Source organism: Erythrolamprus reginae, chromosome 13 (assembly GCF_031021105.1).
Source record: "Erythrolamprus reginae isolate rEryReg1 chromosome 13, rEryReg1.hap1, whole genome shotgun sequence".
Taxonomy (NCBI): domain Eukaryota; kingdom Metazoa; phylum Chordata; class Lepidosauria; order Squamata; family Dipsadidae; genus Erythrolamprus; species Erythrolamprus reginae.
The window spans coordinates 15,616,375-15,634,533 of record NC_091962.1 but is presented as its reverse complement, the minus strand read 5'-3'; the positions used below and the strand labels follow the sequence as shown (position 1 = coordinate 15,634,533).

Sequence of the window (18,159 nt, the reverse complement as noted above, 5' to 3'; positions counted from 1 at the left end):
ACAACTTTAAGAACCATGGATTTCAACCATGGCCATTTTAATCCAACGGTGGCTACTTTAAGAACTGTGGATTTCAACCATGGCCATTTTAAGTTCAACCATGGCCACTGTAAGAACTAGGGACTTCATGACAACTTTAAGAACCATGGATTTCAACCATGGCCTTTTTAAGTCCAACCATGGCCACTTTAAGAACTGTGGATTTCAACCATGGCCATTTTAATCCAACGGTGGCTACTTTAAGAACTGTGAATTTCAACCATGGCCATTTGAAGTTCAACCATGGCCACTGTAAAAACCAGGGACTTCATGACAACTTTAAGAACCATGGACTTTAACCATGGCCTTTTTAAGTCCAACCATGGCCACTTTAAGAACTGTGGATTTCAACCATGGCCATTTGAAGTTCAACCATGGCCACTGTAAAAACTAGGGACTTCATGACAACTTTAAGAACCATGGATTTCAACCATGGCCATTTTAATCCAACGGTGGCTACTTTAAGAACTGTGGATTTCAACCATGGCCATTTTAAGTTCAACCATGGCCACTGTAAGAACTAGGGACTTCATGACAACTTTAAGAACCATGGATTTCAACCATGGCCATTTTAATCCAACCATGGCCACTTTAAGAACTGTGGACATCAACCACGGCCACTTTAACCATGGACTTCAACCATGGCCACTTTAAGAACTTCAACTCCCAGAATTCCCCAGGCAGCTGTGCTTTATTTCATTTTGCTCTTTTGTCCAAAAGCCCCCAGTTAGAGACCCCTTAGTAGCCACCGTAATAAAATATAATTTTATTAGCGTAATAAAATATAATTAATTTAATTATTTAATTTAATAGTACTATTATTATAAACCGCCACATTTGTGGTCAACACCTCCCGGCTGAGTGGCAAAACAGCTGTAAACCCTGCAGAAGTATTTAAAAAAAACAGGCCCGTTCACACATTCATAGGAAAATGTTTGAAGGAAATTTGTGTTTTTATTATTCACTATTGGAGAAGTGGCCCAAATCTGGTGTTGGTACAGCATGGGGGGGTCCCCAAGCTTGGCAACGTTTAAAGACTTGGGGGCTTCAACTCCCAGAATTCCCACAACAAGTCCCCCAAAGTCTTCAAAGTTCCCAGATTTGGAGACCGCGATTTTACAGGATTCGGCACAGCCGAAAACGCGACAGGCTCCGGCTGCAAAAGAAACACATTTTACATTTTGTACATGCAAAAGGGTGAGAAATTTTAACACTTTTTTTGTTTTGCAAAAAAAAAAAATTAAATATTATAAATGCAGCCCTGGAACATTTCGAGGTGGGACCGAGAAGGTGTCAACGAGCACCAAGGAAATAAATTTACCTGTGCCAGGCAAATCCATTTTGGGAACGATTGAGACGGAAAGAATAAAGAATATTGCATCAGAAAAATAAAAATATTTGGGGTGTTGGAAAGCTACACTCCCCCCCCCCCCCCCCGGAACCTCCCCGAGAAACAGAATTCTGCAATTTTGCGGTCGGTCAGTTTAATCTCACCCACCCCCCAAAAAATTAATGGCTGTGAATGCCGACTTCAGCAGCCCCCCCCTTCCTTTCTATTCTTTGCAATGGGGATTTTAATTGTAGTCGATGTCCTACAATTAATTGAAAAACGGCCATTGACCGCCACTCGCTGAGGTTCCGCTGTGGTTTTGAATGGTCACTTTTCTGGGCTGTTGCGGCGTCCCGACGAGCGATCGATGGCGATGCGGTTGACCCTCTCGAAGATGACCTCGGGCGGAACATCAGGGAGCCCCTGGTGGAGGGGGCACTCGTCCACCAGGCTGTTCATGGGGGTGGGAGGCAAGGGGCCCTCTTCCTCGGCTGCCTCCTCGCCCAGGCGGGGGGGTTTCGGGGTCTCCTTGGCCGCCCCGCTGGGATCGGCGCCTTGGGGGTCCACCCTGGTCGGCGGGACACAACTGGTCAGTGCCGGCTGCATGGTGCTAGAACTAGGCCCGGCCCACTGGTGGAGGAATTCTCGGACGATGGGCAGGACTTTCTTGCGGGAGGCGCCGGAGTTGCCCTGCTGATAGGCCCGGACGGTGGAGTAGGGGGTCTCCAGACGGGTCAGGCCGAGTGACGGGTTGCTACAGCGCTCCAAGGCTTGGCACACCTGGGAAAGACAGAAGCCAGCAGACATGAACATCCGAAAGCTCTCGGAACATGGGGGGGGGACACCCACATTTCTCCCCCGAACCCCCCGAAGCTCCTGCAGGTATCTGTGGGAATCTTCCGGTGCCGCGTTCAAGTTGCGTTTTTCAGGAGCTGCCCAACCACTTGTTGGTTACGGGGTTTTTCCCCCCCTGTTTATTTGTATCTTGTGTTTTGTGTCGTCAATAATAATTTTCTTAATTCCTTTTGAAGGGATAATAATCATTTAATAATAATTTATTAGATTTGTATACCGCTTGTGGACTCGGAGCAGCTACGTGATGATTTAAATTTTAATAGATAGATAGATAGATAGATAGATAGATAGATAGATAGATAGATAGATAGATAGATAGATTAGATAGATAGATTAGATAAATAGAAAAAAGGTAGGTAGGTAGGTAGGTAGGTAGGTAGGTGGATGGATGGATGGGTAGGTAGGTAGGTGGATAGATGTGTAGGTAGGTAGATAGATAGATATAAAGATAGATGGATAGGTAGGTGATAGATAAATGGAAAAAAGATAGGTAGGTAGGTAGATGGGTGGGTAGGTAGGTGGGTAGATATAGATAGATAGGTAGGTAGATAGATAGATAAATCGAAAAAAGATAGGTAGGTAGGTAGGTAGGTGGGTGGATGGGTAGGTAGGTAGGTAGGTAGATATAGATGGATAGATAGATAGATAGATAGGTAGGTAGGTAGGTAGGTAGATAAATGGAAAAAAGATAGGTAGGCAGGTAGGTAGGTGGATGGGTAGGTAGGTAGGTAGATATAGATAGGTAGGTAGGTAGATAGATAAATGGAAAAAAGATAGGTAGGCAGGTAGGTAGGTGGATGGGTAGGTAGGTAGGTAGATATAGATAGGTAGGTAGGTAGGTAGATAGATAAATGGAAAAAAGATAGGGAGGGAGGTAGATAGATGGATGGATGGGTAGGTAGGTAGGTAGGTAGATAGATATAAAGATAGATGGATAGGTAGGTAGGTAGGTAGGTAGATAGGTATGTAGGGGGGCTTGAATGTTTAATGTAACAAAGAAATATCATTTATAATTATTTTAGGCGCCGATTCTGTGAGTTTTTTTTTTACTGCTTGTGTTGTTTTTACTGTAGGTTGGAGAAAAAAAATAAAGAAAAACTGTCGAACCAACAGATCCTAAAATCGCAGGGTGAATTTATTTGGTGGTAAGTGAATTAAATATTGGTGTCCGGGGGTGGGGGGGGCTCAGATTCCCGCATCCGATATATTGGAAAACCCTTCGGGCGTGTGCAAAATGCAAACTTCACACTATAAATTCACCCCTGAACGTTTAAGAGGAGTCCCAACAAAGTCTCCGTTGTTTCTGCAAAAAGAGAAGACCAGCCGGGCTTAAAAAATAAATTTTCTTTTGGAAGCATCGTGACTTTTGAGTCAGCCTCCTCCCTGGGGTTTAAACTTGCATTAGCTAATGTTTTGTCAAGCAGGGTGGCGATCTTCAATTATTTATCCTGCTTTGGCAACACGGGTTAAAATGTAAATAAGATAAAATATACAGGAAATAGTATATAAGGGCAGACTAGATGGACCAGGGGGTCCTTTTTTTGCTGTCAGTCTTCTGTGTTTCTATAAGTGAAGAGGGAAATAACAAAAAAATAATCCTGGTTTCAAACAGGAGGACAAAAAAACCAGGACAAAACTCCAGAAAGCTTTGGAAAGTTGTTAGTTTAACATCTTGGGGGGGGAAATTAATCACAAATCCAAGTCAGTAGGAAAATTATTCCAAAATAAACCTAGAGGTTGGGGGGCAGAGGGGCTGTTTGTGGGTGAGCTGGGGGGGGGAAGCTTAATTGTAGGATGTCGGAACCGGTGAAAGCTCTCTTTAAAAAGAAATGATAATAATACTGATAATACTAATACTAATAATAATGGATTTGGAAATGGGATGTTGAGCCTTTCACCAAACCCAGATTAATAATACTACTGCTAATAATAGTAATAATACTAATCCTACTCCTACTAATAATACTAATACTAATAATAATGGATTTGGAAATGGGATGTTTAACCTTTCACCAAACCCAGATTAATAATAATACTAATACTAGTAATAATACTACTACTACTATTACTACTACTACTACTACTAATAAAACAACAAAAAAACAACAAAAAAACAACAATAATACTAATAATAATGGATTTGGAAATGGGATGTTGAGCTTTTCACCAAACCCAGATTAATAATAATACTAATGATAATACTAATAACAGTAATACTACTACTAATGATAATACTAATACTAATAAAACAATACTACTACTACTAATAATAATAATACTAATACTAATCCTACTAATAATAATAATAATACTAATAATACTAATACTAATAAAACAATAATAACAATAATAATAATAATGGATTTGGAAATGGGATGTTTAACCTTTCACCAAACCCAGATTAATAATAATACTAATGATAATACTAATAACAGTAATACTACTACTAATGATAATACTAATACTAATAAAACAATACTACTACTAATAATAATGATAATACTAATACTAATGGATTTGGAAATGGGATGCTGAGCCTTTCACCAAACCCAGATTAATAATAATAATAATAATAATAATAATAATAATAATAATAATGGATTTGGAAATGGGATGCTGAGCCTTTCACCAAACCCAGATTAATAATAATAATAATAATAATAATAATAATAATAATAATGGATTTGGAAATGGGATGCTGAGCCTTTCACCAAACCCAGATTAATAATAATAATAATAATAATAATAATAATAATAATAATAATAATAATAATAATGGATTTGGAAATGGGATGTTCTGCCTTTCGCCAAACCCAGATTGGGAGCCTCGCCCTTGACAATAAGGACTGATGATTGATTCCAGCCTGAACATTTTCGTCATCGTTACGGAGCGATGAAAAAAAACCCGACAATTAAAAAAGCGACAAAGGCTGTGACTCCCTGCCTGGCAGACTCCCTCGCGCGAACGGAGTGGATCATGCAAAGAAACCGTCCGGACAACTCAGCGGCTGATTAAAATGGATTCCCCTCCATCCATCTCCTCGCTCCTGAAATCCGTCTTCGCCGTTTGCAAAAATCAGGCACTTTTAATTACCGGGTTCCCATTAGGGGAGAACAGAAGGGGAGAGGTGGGGGGGGGGTTGTTGTGTGGGTGTGGCAAAGGGGGGGGGATACAAAAGAACCCCCCCACCCCTCCCGCCCAAAGGCTTTGCTTACCTCCCAGCTGGAGCCGCGGCTGTTTGGCGAAGGCGAAGAGGATCCTGCCTGAGCTCTCCGGCCGGCCCCCTCCCCTCCTGCCTTGTTCGGCTAGCCGGCAAATCGCAGGGACCTTTGGCTGGGGTTAATGATTGACAGGAGCAACACGCAACCTGCCAAAACAGGCTCCTTTCCCCGAGAGGGGATGGATGCTGCCTGGGGTTTGTTTGTTTTTTTGCCCTGGGCTTTCTGGAGGAGACGGGTTGAGTCTCAAATCTGGGGGAAATATCAGCAAGAGGGGGCACCAGGGAGGGTGGGGGGGGAGGAATCGTTCCGAAATAAAACCCAGGGGTCGGGGGCAGAAGGAGGCGAGGTCTGCAGGTCAGCTGCGCAAAGGAACCCTTCCTGAATGCGAATAGAATGGAATAAAATAGAATAGAATAGAGAGAGAGAGAGAGAGAAAGAAAGAAAGAAAGAAAGAAAGAAAGAAAGAAAGAAAGAAAGAAAAGGGAATATAATGAGGAATAGAATAAGAATAAGAATAGAAAGAAAGAAAGAAAGAAAGAAAGAAAGAAAGAAAGAAAGAAAGAAAGAAAGAAAAAAAAATAGGGAATACAATGAGGAATAGAAAAAGAATAAGAATTGAATAGAACAGAATGGGGATAGAATAGAATGAATGAAAGAAAGACTAGAATCGGGAATAGAATGGGAAAAAGAATAAGAAGAGAATAAGAACAAAGAATAAGAAGAGAATAAAGAAGAAGAGAATAAGGAATAAGAATAGAGTAGAAATTAGAATAGAATAGAATTCTTTATTGGCCAAGTGTGATTGGACACACAAGGAACTTGTCTTGGTGCAGATGTTCTCAGTGGACATGTGTGAGAAAGCGCTGAAAATATTTGCCTTAAAATAGCTTTTTACGAGGACGGAGCCAGCAGAAGCAGCACGGGGAAAGGCAAACTCCGGGCCTTGAAGGAACTCACCGCCTCTTGAAATTCAGCATGTTGGCTGTATACCGCCAGCTGCCGGAACGGCTTCTTGTGGTCCCCGAAAGAGATGGCCATGGCGATCAGGAGGTCGAAGCCCTTTTGGTGACAGAAGGCGTCCAGCTCCTGTTCGAGCCCAGGGCGGTGCAGGAAATCCTGAGGAAAAAAGGAGATTTCAAATACGAGGGTTGGTACGCACGCGAGACTTTAGATACGCATCATTTGAATGGTCCAGGAGTGCACTGGCGTCAATTCTGCCTTTCTTCCGACAGATCGCGTAGCTTCAGCCGCGTTTCAAAATGGCGTCGCCAAATGCCATTTTGAATTTCTCACGGCGGAGAAAGAAACGGCTGGGAACACTCCCCAACATTTGTGTGCAGTTTATGGAGAATCTACAGAATGGACAGAAGGACAGTTGTCGATGAACTCTTGGAAATGCAGCGAGTTACCTGGCTTGTCCTATCACAGGTGGTGGACGTGTCCGGAAGCAGGTAAATTTTGGACACGAATTCAACACTGGGTTCGGAAGATCTTAAGAAAGACTATTGATCTTAAACCCGAGATAAACCTTCTGGGTATTTTACCAGATAATTTTGATAAAGAAGAGACATATTTTATTATTATTATTATTATTATTATTATTATTATTATTATTATTATTATTATTATTATTATTTAGATTTGTATGCCGCCCCTCTCCGTAGACTTGGGGTGGCTTACAGCATTGATAAAAACAACATATAATGACAAATCTAATAGTTTGAATCTAAAATAACAATAATACATTTAAAAAGTCTAAAAAACAAGAAACCCCAATATATATAAAAACAAAACATACAATTATACATGTAGTTACAGCAGCTAGGATTGTATATGCACAACGTTGGAAATTGAATCGGATACCAACAGAAAGGGAAGTTTTGAGAAAAATTACGGATTGTGCAGAGATGAATAGATTGGCTTTGAAACTCAAAGATAAAGAAGACTCGGATTATTATAAAATTGGGGGGAAGTTTTAGGATTGGATAGAAAATTAAGAGATACATTATGTATGTATTAGTAATTGGGTAATTTTGGAAAAATTGGAACAAGAGAATTTGTCTTTGGTGCAGATGCTCTCAGCGTACATAAAAGAAAATATACATTTATCAAGAATCATGTGGTGTAACACTTAATGATTGGCACAGGGGTCAAATAAGCAATTAAGAAACAATCAATGTTAATAAAAATCTGAGGATACAAGCAACAATTTACAGTCAAATTTACTACCGTATATCAATTTAACGATGATTCAAGCTACAATGATGGTTCATGGTGCTCAATAAATAATGGTTGAAGGAAATTAAAACGGGGTGCATTGCTTTCCCGGCGACCCTCATCGCCCGAGCCCACCGCACCAAACTTTTAAGCCCCCAGGGGAAAACTGGGAGTTAAAGCCCACAAGTCCGAAAAGTTGCCAAAGTTGGACAATGCTGGTTTAGCGGGAGTCAACAAGGTTCCGCCAATGCCGATGGAAACACCTGCTCAGCAACGGTTCCAAGAGAGACCGTTAAAAGGGGACCCTGACCAAGGGTCTCTTGGGCTCCAATACGGTTGAACGAAGAGGACACCTGTTACCTCTGCAGGCTCCGACTCACCTGGAGGCTCGTGTATAGGGCGCTGATGGCCACAGTGGCTTTCTTTCTGGTCAGGCTTTTGAGGTCCTTGCGAAGCATCTGCTCGGTGGTGAGGCCTATGGGAGGGAGGGTCCCAAATGTGAAGGTGGGGGAGTCACCTGGCATTCCTTTCAAGAGAGAGTTCAGGCCCCAGGGCACCCCCCCCCTCGGCATTTCTCTCTCGTACCCCTTAATTTTTAGGGAAATCAGCAGCATAGAATGAAAGCCTGATGGATGACGTTTGGGTGTCTTACATGTTGTGTCTTCTGTGTGCTTTTTATTTTGTAAGCCGTGGTGAGTCCACTAAAGAAGGGTAGATAGATAGGTAGACAGATAAATAAATAGAAAAAAAGAAAAATAGGTAGGTAGGTAGGTAGGTGGGTGGGTGGACGGACGGACAGATGGATCGATCAATAGATAGATAGACAGGTAGACATATAAATAAATGGAAAAATAGGTAGGTAGACCAGAATATCTCCAAGACCGCCTTCTGCCGCATGAATCCCAGCAACCGATTAGGTACCACAGAGTGGGCCTTCTCCGGGTCCCGTCAACTAAACAATGTCGGTTGGCGGGCCCCAGGGGAAGAGCCTTCTCTGTGGCGGCCCCGACTCTCTGGAACCAACTCCCCCAAGAGATTAGAACTGCCCCTACTCTCCCTGCCTTCCGTAAACTCCTTAAAACCCACCTTTGCTGTCAGGCATGGGGGAACTGAAACATCTCCCCCGGGCATGTACAATTTATGCATGGTATGTTTGTAAGTGTGTGTGTTAGTATATTGGGATTCTTTTAAACTTTTTAAATATTTAAATTTATTTGGATTTGTTACGATTTGTTGTGTCTTGTTGTGAGCCGCCCCGAGTCTGCGGAGAGGGGCGGCATACAAATCTAAATAATAAATAAATAAATAAATAAGTAAGTAAGTAGGTAGGTAGGTAGGTAGGTAGATAGATAGATAGATAGATAGATAGATAGATAGATAGATAGATAGATAGATAGAGGATAGACAGTTAGACAGATAAATAAATAGAAAAATAGGTAGGTAGGTAGGTTGATAGATAGATAAGGTAGATAGATGGATGGATGGATGGATGGACGGATCAATAGATAGAGGATAGACAGGTAGACAGATAAATAAATAGAAAAATAGGTAGGTAGGTAGGTAGGTAGGTAGATATATAAATAGATAGGTAAATAGACAAATAAATAGATAGGTAAATAGATAGATGATATATATAGACAGATATTTATTTATTATTTAATTTCAGTTCTATGCCGCCCAATGCCGAAGGATTCAGATTGATAGATAGATAGACTCCCACCCCTCGTCCTGCCTCCCAAACAGGCCAGGATACGAAACCCCACATCCTGCCATCTTGGCTTGCAGATGACCCTGGCCTGGGAGAGGAGGGTGTCTTTTTTTAAAGAAACGCCTCTCCTGGACCCTCGCCCCCACCCACCTACCTGAGACGTCGAACTTGGCCCTCTGCAGAGCGTCGAAGACACGGTTCCTGGGCTGCAGCTCGGAGAAGGCGGCCTCCAGCTGTGAGACACATAGGGCATCCCTCGGGGTGGCTTTGGCGGCTTCGACAGCCATGTTGACGCAGTCCAGCAAGATGGTTCCTGGAGGGGCGAAGAAGAACCACCACAACCCTGGGTTCAAGGAGGGCCCACCCCCCTCCGTCCCATTCGGACGACCCTCCCTGGAGTTTCTAGGCCATTTCCAACAGAGAAACACTGGAGATTGAGGGCAGAAAAGGACCTCCTGGTCCATCTAGTCTGCCCTTATACTATTTTCTGTATTTTATCTTAGGTTGGATCTATGTTTATTCCAGGCATGTTTCAATTCAGTCACTGTGGATTGACCAACCACCACTGCTGGACGTTTGTTCCAAGCATCTTCTACTCTTTCAGTAAAATAATATTTTCTCACGTTGCTTCTGATCTTTCCCCCAACTGACCTCAGATTGTGGCCCCTTGTTCTTGGGTTCACTTCCCTATTACAAACACTTCCCTCCTGAACCTTATTTAACCCTTTAACATATTTAAATGTTTCGATCATGTCCCCCCTTTCCCTTCTGTCCTCCAGACTCTACAGATTGAGTCCATGAAGTCTTTCCTGATACGTTTTATGCTTAAGACCTTCCACCATTCTTGTAGCCCGTCTTTGAACCCGTTCAATTTTGTCAATATCTTTTTGTAGGTGAGGTCTCCAGAACTGAACACAGTATTGTTCCAAATGTGGTCTTACCAGCGCTCTATATAAGGGGATCACAATCTCCCTCTTCCTGCTTGTGATACCTCTAGCTATGCAGCCAAGCATCCTACTCTTTCCCTACTGCCTGACTGCACTGTTCACTCATTTTGAGTCTGTCAGAAATCACTACCCTTAAATCCTTCTGGAGCTTTTGCTAACCCGGAACTGCCAATACAAGACTCAGATGGAGGATTCCTTTTCCCCAAGTGCATCATTTGACATTTGGAAACATTCAACTGCAGTTTCCATTGCTTTGACCACTTAATCTAGTAAAGCTAGATCCTTTGCCATATTACAGACGTCTCCAGGATTATCAACAGATGCCTCCAGGAATATCAATGGGCACCATTTTGGGGTGGGTACCGAATCTCGCCCCTCACCGTAGAGCAGCGCAGCTATTTGGCCATCCAAGGTGGGCACCGGTGCTTGGAGGAGCCTCTCAGTCACCAAAGTGGCACAGGAGCCCACCAGCTCAGCCGTCACTCTGCAGGGAGGGGGCCTCTCCCACTCCAGGGGCCGGTGGTCCATCACTTCCACTACGGCCGCTTCCAATGCCACATCCTTGCTGGGGAAGAGAGACAGAGGGGGGCAAATAAGGACTCTGATAGATAGATAGATAGATAGATAGATAGATAGATAGATAGATAGATAGATAGATAGATAGGGAGATAGATAGATAGATAGATAGATAGATAGATAGATAGATAGATAGATAGATAGAAGCACAACAGACAGGCTGATTTTTGCTCCCCTTCGTGTGTGCGGGTGGGGGACGTGGTTCCACTTAGTGCTCACCTGGGCAGGACGTGGTGATCCACCAGGGTGAGGGAGAGGATCCCGGCCTTGTGCAGCCCGGCCAGGTCGATCTCATCCCGGAAGATGAGGACCTTCTCGGAGATGTGTTGCTGGAGCAGGAGGAAGGTGCTCTCGGTGCGCAGGGGGAAGTCAGCTCGCGGGACGTTCAGGACAGGGACGAAGGCCGCCGTGGAGTCCGGGGTGGTCTGTGGGGGGCCACAAAAACGATTGTGCAGATCCCAACAAGGATGACGCCCCCAAACCTGACATTCCTGGCTCTTAAAAAAAGACGGGACCTTCGCGGAAGAGAATGGCACTAACCGTGACGGGGCGGCCCATAATAAGCAATCTGTTGCTTTATTTGGGGTTCAAAACACCCCAAATATCCAGTGGGTCCCTGGAAGGCAGGGACAGAGGTTTTGTTTCCTCCTGGAACTGCAGTTTCCGTTGCTTTGACCACTTATCCAGTAAAACTAGATCCTTTGCCATATTAAAGACGCCTCCAGGAATATCAGACAGACGCCAATCTCCGCCTGGCCCCCCATTTGAATCCTGTGATACGGAATTCAGAGGGGTGGAGATGCCGCAAACGCGTCAGCAAAATGGGGCAGGGGGCAACCCTGTGGGCGGCAGTGGGCCCAAGGCGTCCCGGCGGGATCAGGACCCCGAGCGGCCCGTCCAAAGAAGGCTGACCTTTGCCAAGAAGTAAGCGAGGACCAAGGCAGACACCATGGAGTCCAGATCGCACGCCTCGTTGCCCAGCACCACGTGAACTGGCCTCCCGCGCTGGACGTGATCCTGCCAGGGGACAAAGAAATAGATGCAACATTGACTTTGCTTACAGGGTGGCATGGTGCCAGTCCCTGGCGTCTGATGGGCAGGGAAGGGCATGTTTGGGGTAGCATCACTTTATAGCGATGTCAAAGCAAAGGAAGGGTAATTTGGCGCCACGGAGAGCATGGGGCTCGGATCTCCGACCTTGAATTCGAGGGGAAAATTTGCATTCGGGACCCGGTGTCAGCCTGGGTCAGCGTCCGCAGAGAGGGTGCCACGCCAACTTTCAGAAAGGGATAGATAGGAGCTGAAGGGCACCCATTAATGATCTCTTTTTAAAATTAAGAAGAACTTAAAAATTTAAAGAATTAAAATTTAAAAATTAAAAATGAGGGCATGTGCACCAAGACAAATTCCTTGTGTGTCCAATCACACTTGGCCAATAAATAATTCTATTCTATTCCGTTCCATTCCACTGGTCAACACAAAAAAAATAACCAACAAAAGTAATATGTCTGTTTTATGGAGTTTGATGTGCGGATTCCAAAAATATGCTTAGAATAGAATAGAATAGAATGGCTCTAGTTTTGCTCTATCACATAAAGTGTCTTATATAGCATTGGACCAGATTACCTCCGGAACCGCTTGCTACCGCACGAATCCCAGCGACCAATAAGGTCCCATAGAGTTGGCCTTCTCCGGGTCCCGTCGACTAAACAATGTCGTTTGGCGGGCCCCAGGGGAAGAGCCTTCTCTGTGGCGGCCCCGGCCCTCTGGAACCAACTCCTCCCTGGAGATTAGAACTGCCCCCGCCCTCCCTGTCTTTCGTAAACTACTCAAGACTCATTTATCCCGCCAGGCATGGGGGGAGTTGAGATATTCCTTCCCCCTAGGCCATTACAAGTTATGCATGGTATGTTTGGTTTTATAATAGGGATTTTTAGTTGTTTTATTATTGGATTGTACATGTTGTGTTTATTATTGTTGTTAGCCGCCCCGAGTCTGCGGAGAGGGGCGGCATACAAATCCAATAAATTATTATTATTAATTATTATTAATTATATAGAAGCACTTTTGTTATTGCATTATTTTTTGCTTTGTAGGTTAGTTTTCTTAATGTTGCCAGTATATTTCCTATGTGTGTCCAGTCACACTTGGCCAATAGAAAATTCTATTCTATTCTATTCTATTCTATTCTATTCTATACCTTATAATAATGATTGCTGCTCCATGGAAACTATACTTGCTACGGAAAAACTATATGCATTTTTTAAAAAATCAGAACAAAAAAAAATGATTCAGAAGTACAAGGTCAACTGCGATGATTATAAAAAATATTTTTTGTTAGACCTGCATTATTATTATTATTATTATTATTTTTTCTCCATCATGCAGCAAATAATTGCATCCATATACACCAAACATAACCGTAAAGAAAGCTCTAAAAGTATCGTGCTTTTGACTTCAGTCTGAATTATTCAGACCTGTCAGTTTCTCGTCTCTTTTCTCCCACTTGCCAATCAAATGAAAGAAAGGAGAAGAAATGAAGAATAAAAATTTCCCAATTTTTCTGAATTAACCCGGTTGAGATGAAAAGCCCAGATGTTGGTGGTTGGTTTTTTTGTGGCTTTGTAAAAGGCATCTGGAGATCAGGGGTGGCCAACTTTTTGGCAACTTTTAAGACTGGTGGACTACAACTCCCAGCCGGCTGAGGAACTTTGGGACTTGTAGTCCACAAGTCTTAAACGTTGCCCAGGTTGGAGACCCCCCTGCCCCTTTTTCCAATCTGTTTTGCCAGCTGTTAGGGAGCTCAGTAAAGCACTCCCCCACCCCACCCTCTTGGCAAACAAACCCTGGTTTCCCAGCCCCGGCAGCATGTCGGAAGACGTCAGCCGATAAACCACTTTCAGCTCACCTGAGGCTTAAAAGGTGAGACGTGGACAAGGTTTAATGGCAGCGGCAGATGGCTGACCGGAAATTAGAATATATATATTTTTGGGTGTGTGTGTGTGTTGGATTAAAAAGATAAAGAGAAACGGCGGAGAGGCACCCAAGAGTGATAGAAGAGAATGTAGGAGATAAGATATAGGAGGTAGGATAGGATATAGAATATAGGACAAAACAAAATAGAATAAATATAGAACAGAACAGAACCGAATAGAATAATAGAATAGAACAGGAATACAGAGTAGGGTAGAATAGAACAGAATAGAAATATGGAATACAGTAGAATAGAATAGGAATAATAGCACAGAATAATAGAATAGAACAGGAATACAGAGTAGAGTAGAATAGAATAGAAATATGGAATAGAGTAGAATAATAGAACAGAAATACGGAATAGAATAGAATACAATAAACAGAATACAATAGAATAGAATGGAACAGAATAGAATAATAGAATAGAAATGCAGTTAGAATAGAACAGAATAGATATTGGAATGGAATTTAATAGAGTTAAGTAGAATAGAATAGAAATTAGAATAGAATAGAATAGAATAAAATACAGAGCAGAACAGAACAGGCCCACCTGGAAAAGCCAACTTAATAACTGCTGCTTAACGATGGATTTCCTGGTGTGGTCGTAACTTGAGGACTAGGTGCATGAAATGTTCTGGAGGTGAGGACCAGGGGGATGTCTCCGAAGGGCCCAAGCCTGGCAACTTTAAGGCTGGAGGACCTCAACTTCCAGAATCCATCCCCCCCCCCCCAGGCAGCAGGGGAATGCTGGGAGTTGAAGTCCCCTGGCCTTCAAGTTGCCCACTGGACACTGCTGGTCCAGAGGAGCCTCCAAGAGGGACAGAGAGCCGCACGGCGTGGCTCAGCCCACGTGGCCTCCGTGCCAGAGAGGACGCCAGGCAGACGGGCACAAGCTGCTGACTCACCAGGGTCTAGCAACCCGAGACGCTGAGTCATCCCCAGCAGACGGGTGGCAAAACAAGGCTGGGCAGGATTCGAATCCATGGCCCCATCTCTGAGGAGAGGGAGGGGCAGGGGATGATGGGAGCCAGATCCTTCCCATGGGACTTTGAGTGGTCCACCAGGAAGGAGATGGGGCGACATCATGATGGGAGTTGGAGTCGCCCAGCCTCTGCAGGATAGCAGGGTGGGGATGATGGGAGTCGGGTCATCCAGCCCATGTGGCAGTGGTGGGCAGGATGATGGGAGCCGGAATCATTCTTAACTAAGTGGAGCTGCTGGGGAGGGTGGGAGCTAGAATCCAGCACTCCCTAGAAGCGACGGACAGGATGATGGGAGTCGGAGTGCTCCAGAGCAGGTGGAGCTGTCAGGGGCGGCTGGGGAGGATGGGAGATAGAGTCCAGCCTCCTCAGGAGCGGTGTGTGGGGATGATGGGAGTCGGATCATCCAGCCCATGTGGCAGTGGTGGGCAGGATGATGGGAGCCGGAATCATTCTTAACCAAGTGGAGCTGCTGGGGAGAATGGGAGCTAGGATCCAGCACTCCCTAGAAACGAGGCAGGATGATGGGAGTCAGAGTGGTCCAGTGGAGATGCCAGCAGGGGCTGGGGAGGATGGGAGCAGGTGACAGTGTCAGGAGCGGCTGGGGAGGATGGGACCAAGATTCCAGCCTCCCTGGGGAGCGGTGGGTGGGGATGATGGGAGTGGCCTCCAGCCCGTGTGGAAGCAATGGGCGGGGCCTGGCCAGGGTGCTGGGGAGGATGGGAGCGAGCAGAGGCCGGGGCAGCGGACCATGGGGCCGGTAGTCCTCCCCGGACGCGCCAGGTACCTGAAGGGCGGCCCTGCAGCCGGCCAGGAAGCTCTCCATGGCTCCGCACAGCCTCGGGCCCCTCCCCGCCGCCCGGCACACACGTGTGAACACAGCCCCTCCCGGACACGTGTCGACGCCGCCTTCTTTCCGGCCGGCGGCGGGAGGGGCCGAGACAGCCGCTCCTGATTGGCCGGCGCGGGCGTGGGGGAAAGGGCGCGGCTTCACACGAGGCTCTGCGCAGGCGCGGGAGGAACCGCCCTTCCACCTCCTCCTCCTCCCCACTGGCGTAAAAAAAAGGGGGCGCGGCCGAGGCACACGCGCTTCCCGGGTGACGTCACCGCGGCCAGAAGGCGGCCCGGCCTACCTTGCAGGGCGGGCGGTAAGCAAGAGGGCGCGCGTGACACGGGTTCGGGGCTGCCTGCACGGTCGTCTGAACGGGGGGGTTGGACTCTGGGAAAGGGGGGGGGTTGGGCCTCCACAGGCGCCCAGACTTGCAAGGGGGGGGCGGCAACATAACACCCCTCATCTCCTCCTTCTTGGCTGCCACTTTGTGTCCAATTTGTCTTTGTATTTTCCTTCCTTGGTGGCTACAGAGTTTCCTTCCTTCCTTTTCTTTTTCTTTCCTCCCTTCCTTTTCTATCTCCCTTCCTTCCTTCCTTCCTTCTTTCCTTTTCTTTCTTTCTTTTTTCCTTCCTTCCTTCTTTTCTACCTCCCCTCCTTCATTCCTCCATTCCGTTCTTTTCTTTTCTTTTTCCTTCCTTCCGTCGTTTGTTCCTTCCTTCCTTTTCTTTCTCTTTCCTCCCTCCCTCCCTTCCTTTGTTCCCTCTCCTCCCCCCCCTCTTTTTCTTCTCCCCCCCCTCCAACCCCCCCCCATCTCCTGCGGTGCCTCCTCCCTTCCCATAGAGGTCCCTGCAGGAAACTGGGCAGACATAAAACCCCAGCTAGCTTTGGTGGTATTTTTTTTTTAAAGGGGGGTGGTGTTATTTCCCCCCCCCCTCTGCCAGGCTGGGGGCCACTCCTCCCAGGCTTTGCCCAACGCAGGCGGGAGGAAGAGGAGGAGGAGGAGGAGGAGAGGCTGGCCCACACACGCCAAAAAAATATATATCAGGATTTATGTTCCCAGGAGGAGCCGAGCAGGAATATCCAGGTATGGCGTCTGGCTGAGCCTTTGCTTGCTGGAGGAGAAAGGAGAGACAGGGGCGGGATTTGAACCCAGAACCCGAAGCTTTGAGGGGCAGGGGGCTCCTTTGTGTGCCAGCTAGCCTGTCACCCCTCTTTGACGGATTGGCAGCTGGGCTGGGTCGGTCTTTAAAGAGAGTGTTTTGCCCAGCTGTCCCCCACCCCTCAAGGTTGGGGATCGAGGGGAAGGGGGGCAACGAGGTGATCTTTCCCCACCCCCACCCCAAAACCAGAAAAAAGGGGAAACGGCGGATTTTGCAAACGCCCAGAAACTGTCAACATGTCCGGTCTGTGTGCAACAGTTTTCCTTTGAAAACAAACTTTGCAGCAGTGAGGGAGTGAATTTGTTGGAAGGGAGGGAGAGATTTTTGGGGTGGGGGTGGGGGGCAGGAGGAGGAGAAGGGATAAGCTCCTGGGGGGGGGCTTGATTGACAGGGAGACCCGATTGGATTGGGTGGGGGGTTCGGTTCCCTCTCTTTTCATGGCTAAAGGTTGAAGGTTTTGCAAGAGTGGGTGGAGGGAATTTATATTAAATTAAGGCATCATGAACTAAATTAAACCATAATGAATAATAATGAATGATGTTAGAGGTTTTTTTTTTAAGTTTTTGAGTACATTAATTGGAGATCTCTCTCTCTCTCTCTCTCTCTCTCATATATATATATATATATATATATATATATATATATATATATATATATATATATATACTGTATCTATATATCTCTATTTCTCTCTCTCTCTCTATATATATCATCTATCTTTCTCTTTCTCTCTCTCTCTCTCTCTATATATATATATATAATGTATGTGTGTATATATATATATATATGGTATATTGTTTTGGACATGTTGTGAGTCCTTGGAAAGGGGTGGCGTACAAATCCAATTGATAAAATTAATAGATTTCTGGCTGTGCACAGCAGGGGTCTCCTCCCCCCCCACCCTCAATTTCCCTTATTTTGCAAGGCTGGGGAGGATGGGATTTGGAGTCCCCTGTCTGTTTGCCGACCCCTCACTCTTAGCATGTTGCAGACAAAATTAGCATGTTTTCAAAGCCGGGAGGGGGGATTGGGAGGGGAGGGGGGGGGCTACAGCAGTGCAGAGGGGTGGGGGCAAACTATTTTTGGGGGGTGACACCCCCTCCCTCCCTCTGCCCTGCCCCCCCCCGCCCTCCACCCTCTAGATGTTTGCAGCTGTTGCTTAAAAGCAAGGAGGTGTTTTTGTCAAAAATACCGGTTGGGCGGGCTTTCTCCTTGCTTGCAAAACAAGCCACTTTGTCAGCAGGTTAATCCTGGCACGTATACACACACACACACACACACACACACACACACAGCGCCACCTGGGTGCAGCTTTTTGGG

At 45.6% G+C, this 18,159-nt stretch overlaps 1 protein-coding gene across 2 annotated transcripts; it reads right to left on the bottom strand.

Annotated features, from left to right (window-relative positions):
* Positions 1–973: 973 nt before the first annotated feature.
* On the bottom strand, positions 974–15,880 carry PRUNE1 (prune exopolyphosphatase 1). Of its 2 annotated transcripts, XM_070766507.1 has the most exons (8): positions 15,635–15,880; positions 11,807–11,911; positions 11,114–11,319; positions 10,699–10,883; positions 9,526–9,684; positions 8,044–8,138; positions 6,404–6,562; positions 974–2,149 (listed from the first exon to the last, which is right to left on the bottom strand). In XM_070766507.1, exons 1-8 carry the CDS (start codon positions 15,671–15,673, stop codon positions 1,697–1,699), a joined length of 1,401 nt encoding a protein of 466 aa, XP_070622608.1. In that variant the 5' UTR covers positions 15,674–15,880; the 3' UTR covers positions 974–1,696. The 2 variants fall into 2 exon arrangements, with proteins under 2 accessions (XP_070622608.1, XP_070622607.1); XM_070766506.1 differs by lacking the exon at positions 11,807–11,911 and having other exon boundaries at positions 15,635–15,762.
* Positions 15,881–18,159: the final 2,279 nt, after the last annotated feature.

Bases quoted from the DNA above. Each gene is read 5' to 3' on its own strand.
- PRUNE1 (XM_070766507.1), bottom strand. From the start codon at position 15,673: ATGGAGAGCTTCCTGGCCGGCTGCAGGGCCGCCCTTCAG. The intron at 11,912-15,634 runs GTACCTGGCGCG...GTCCCCTGGCAG, and splicing joins GCTGCAGGGCCGCCCTTCAG to GATCACGTCCAGCGCGGGAG. The intron at 10,884-11,113 runs GTGAGCACTAAG...TCTCTTCCCCAG, and splicing joins GATCACCACGTCCTGCCCAG to CAAGGATGTGGCATTGGAAG.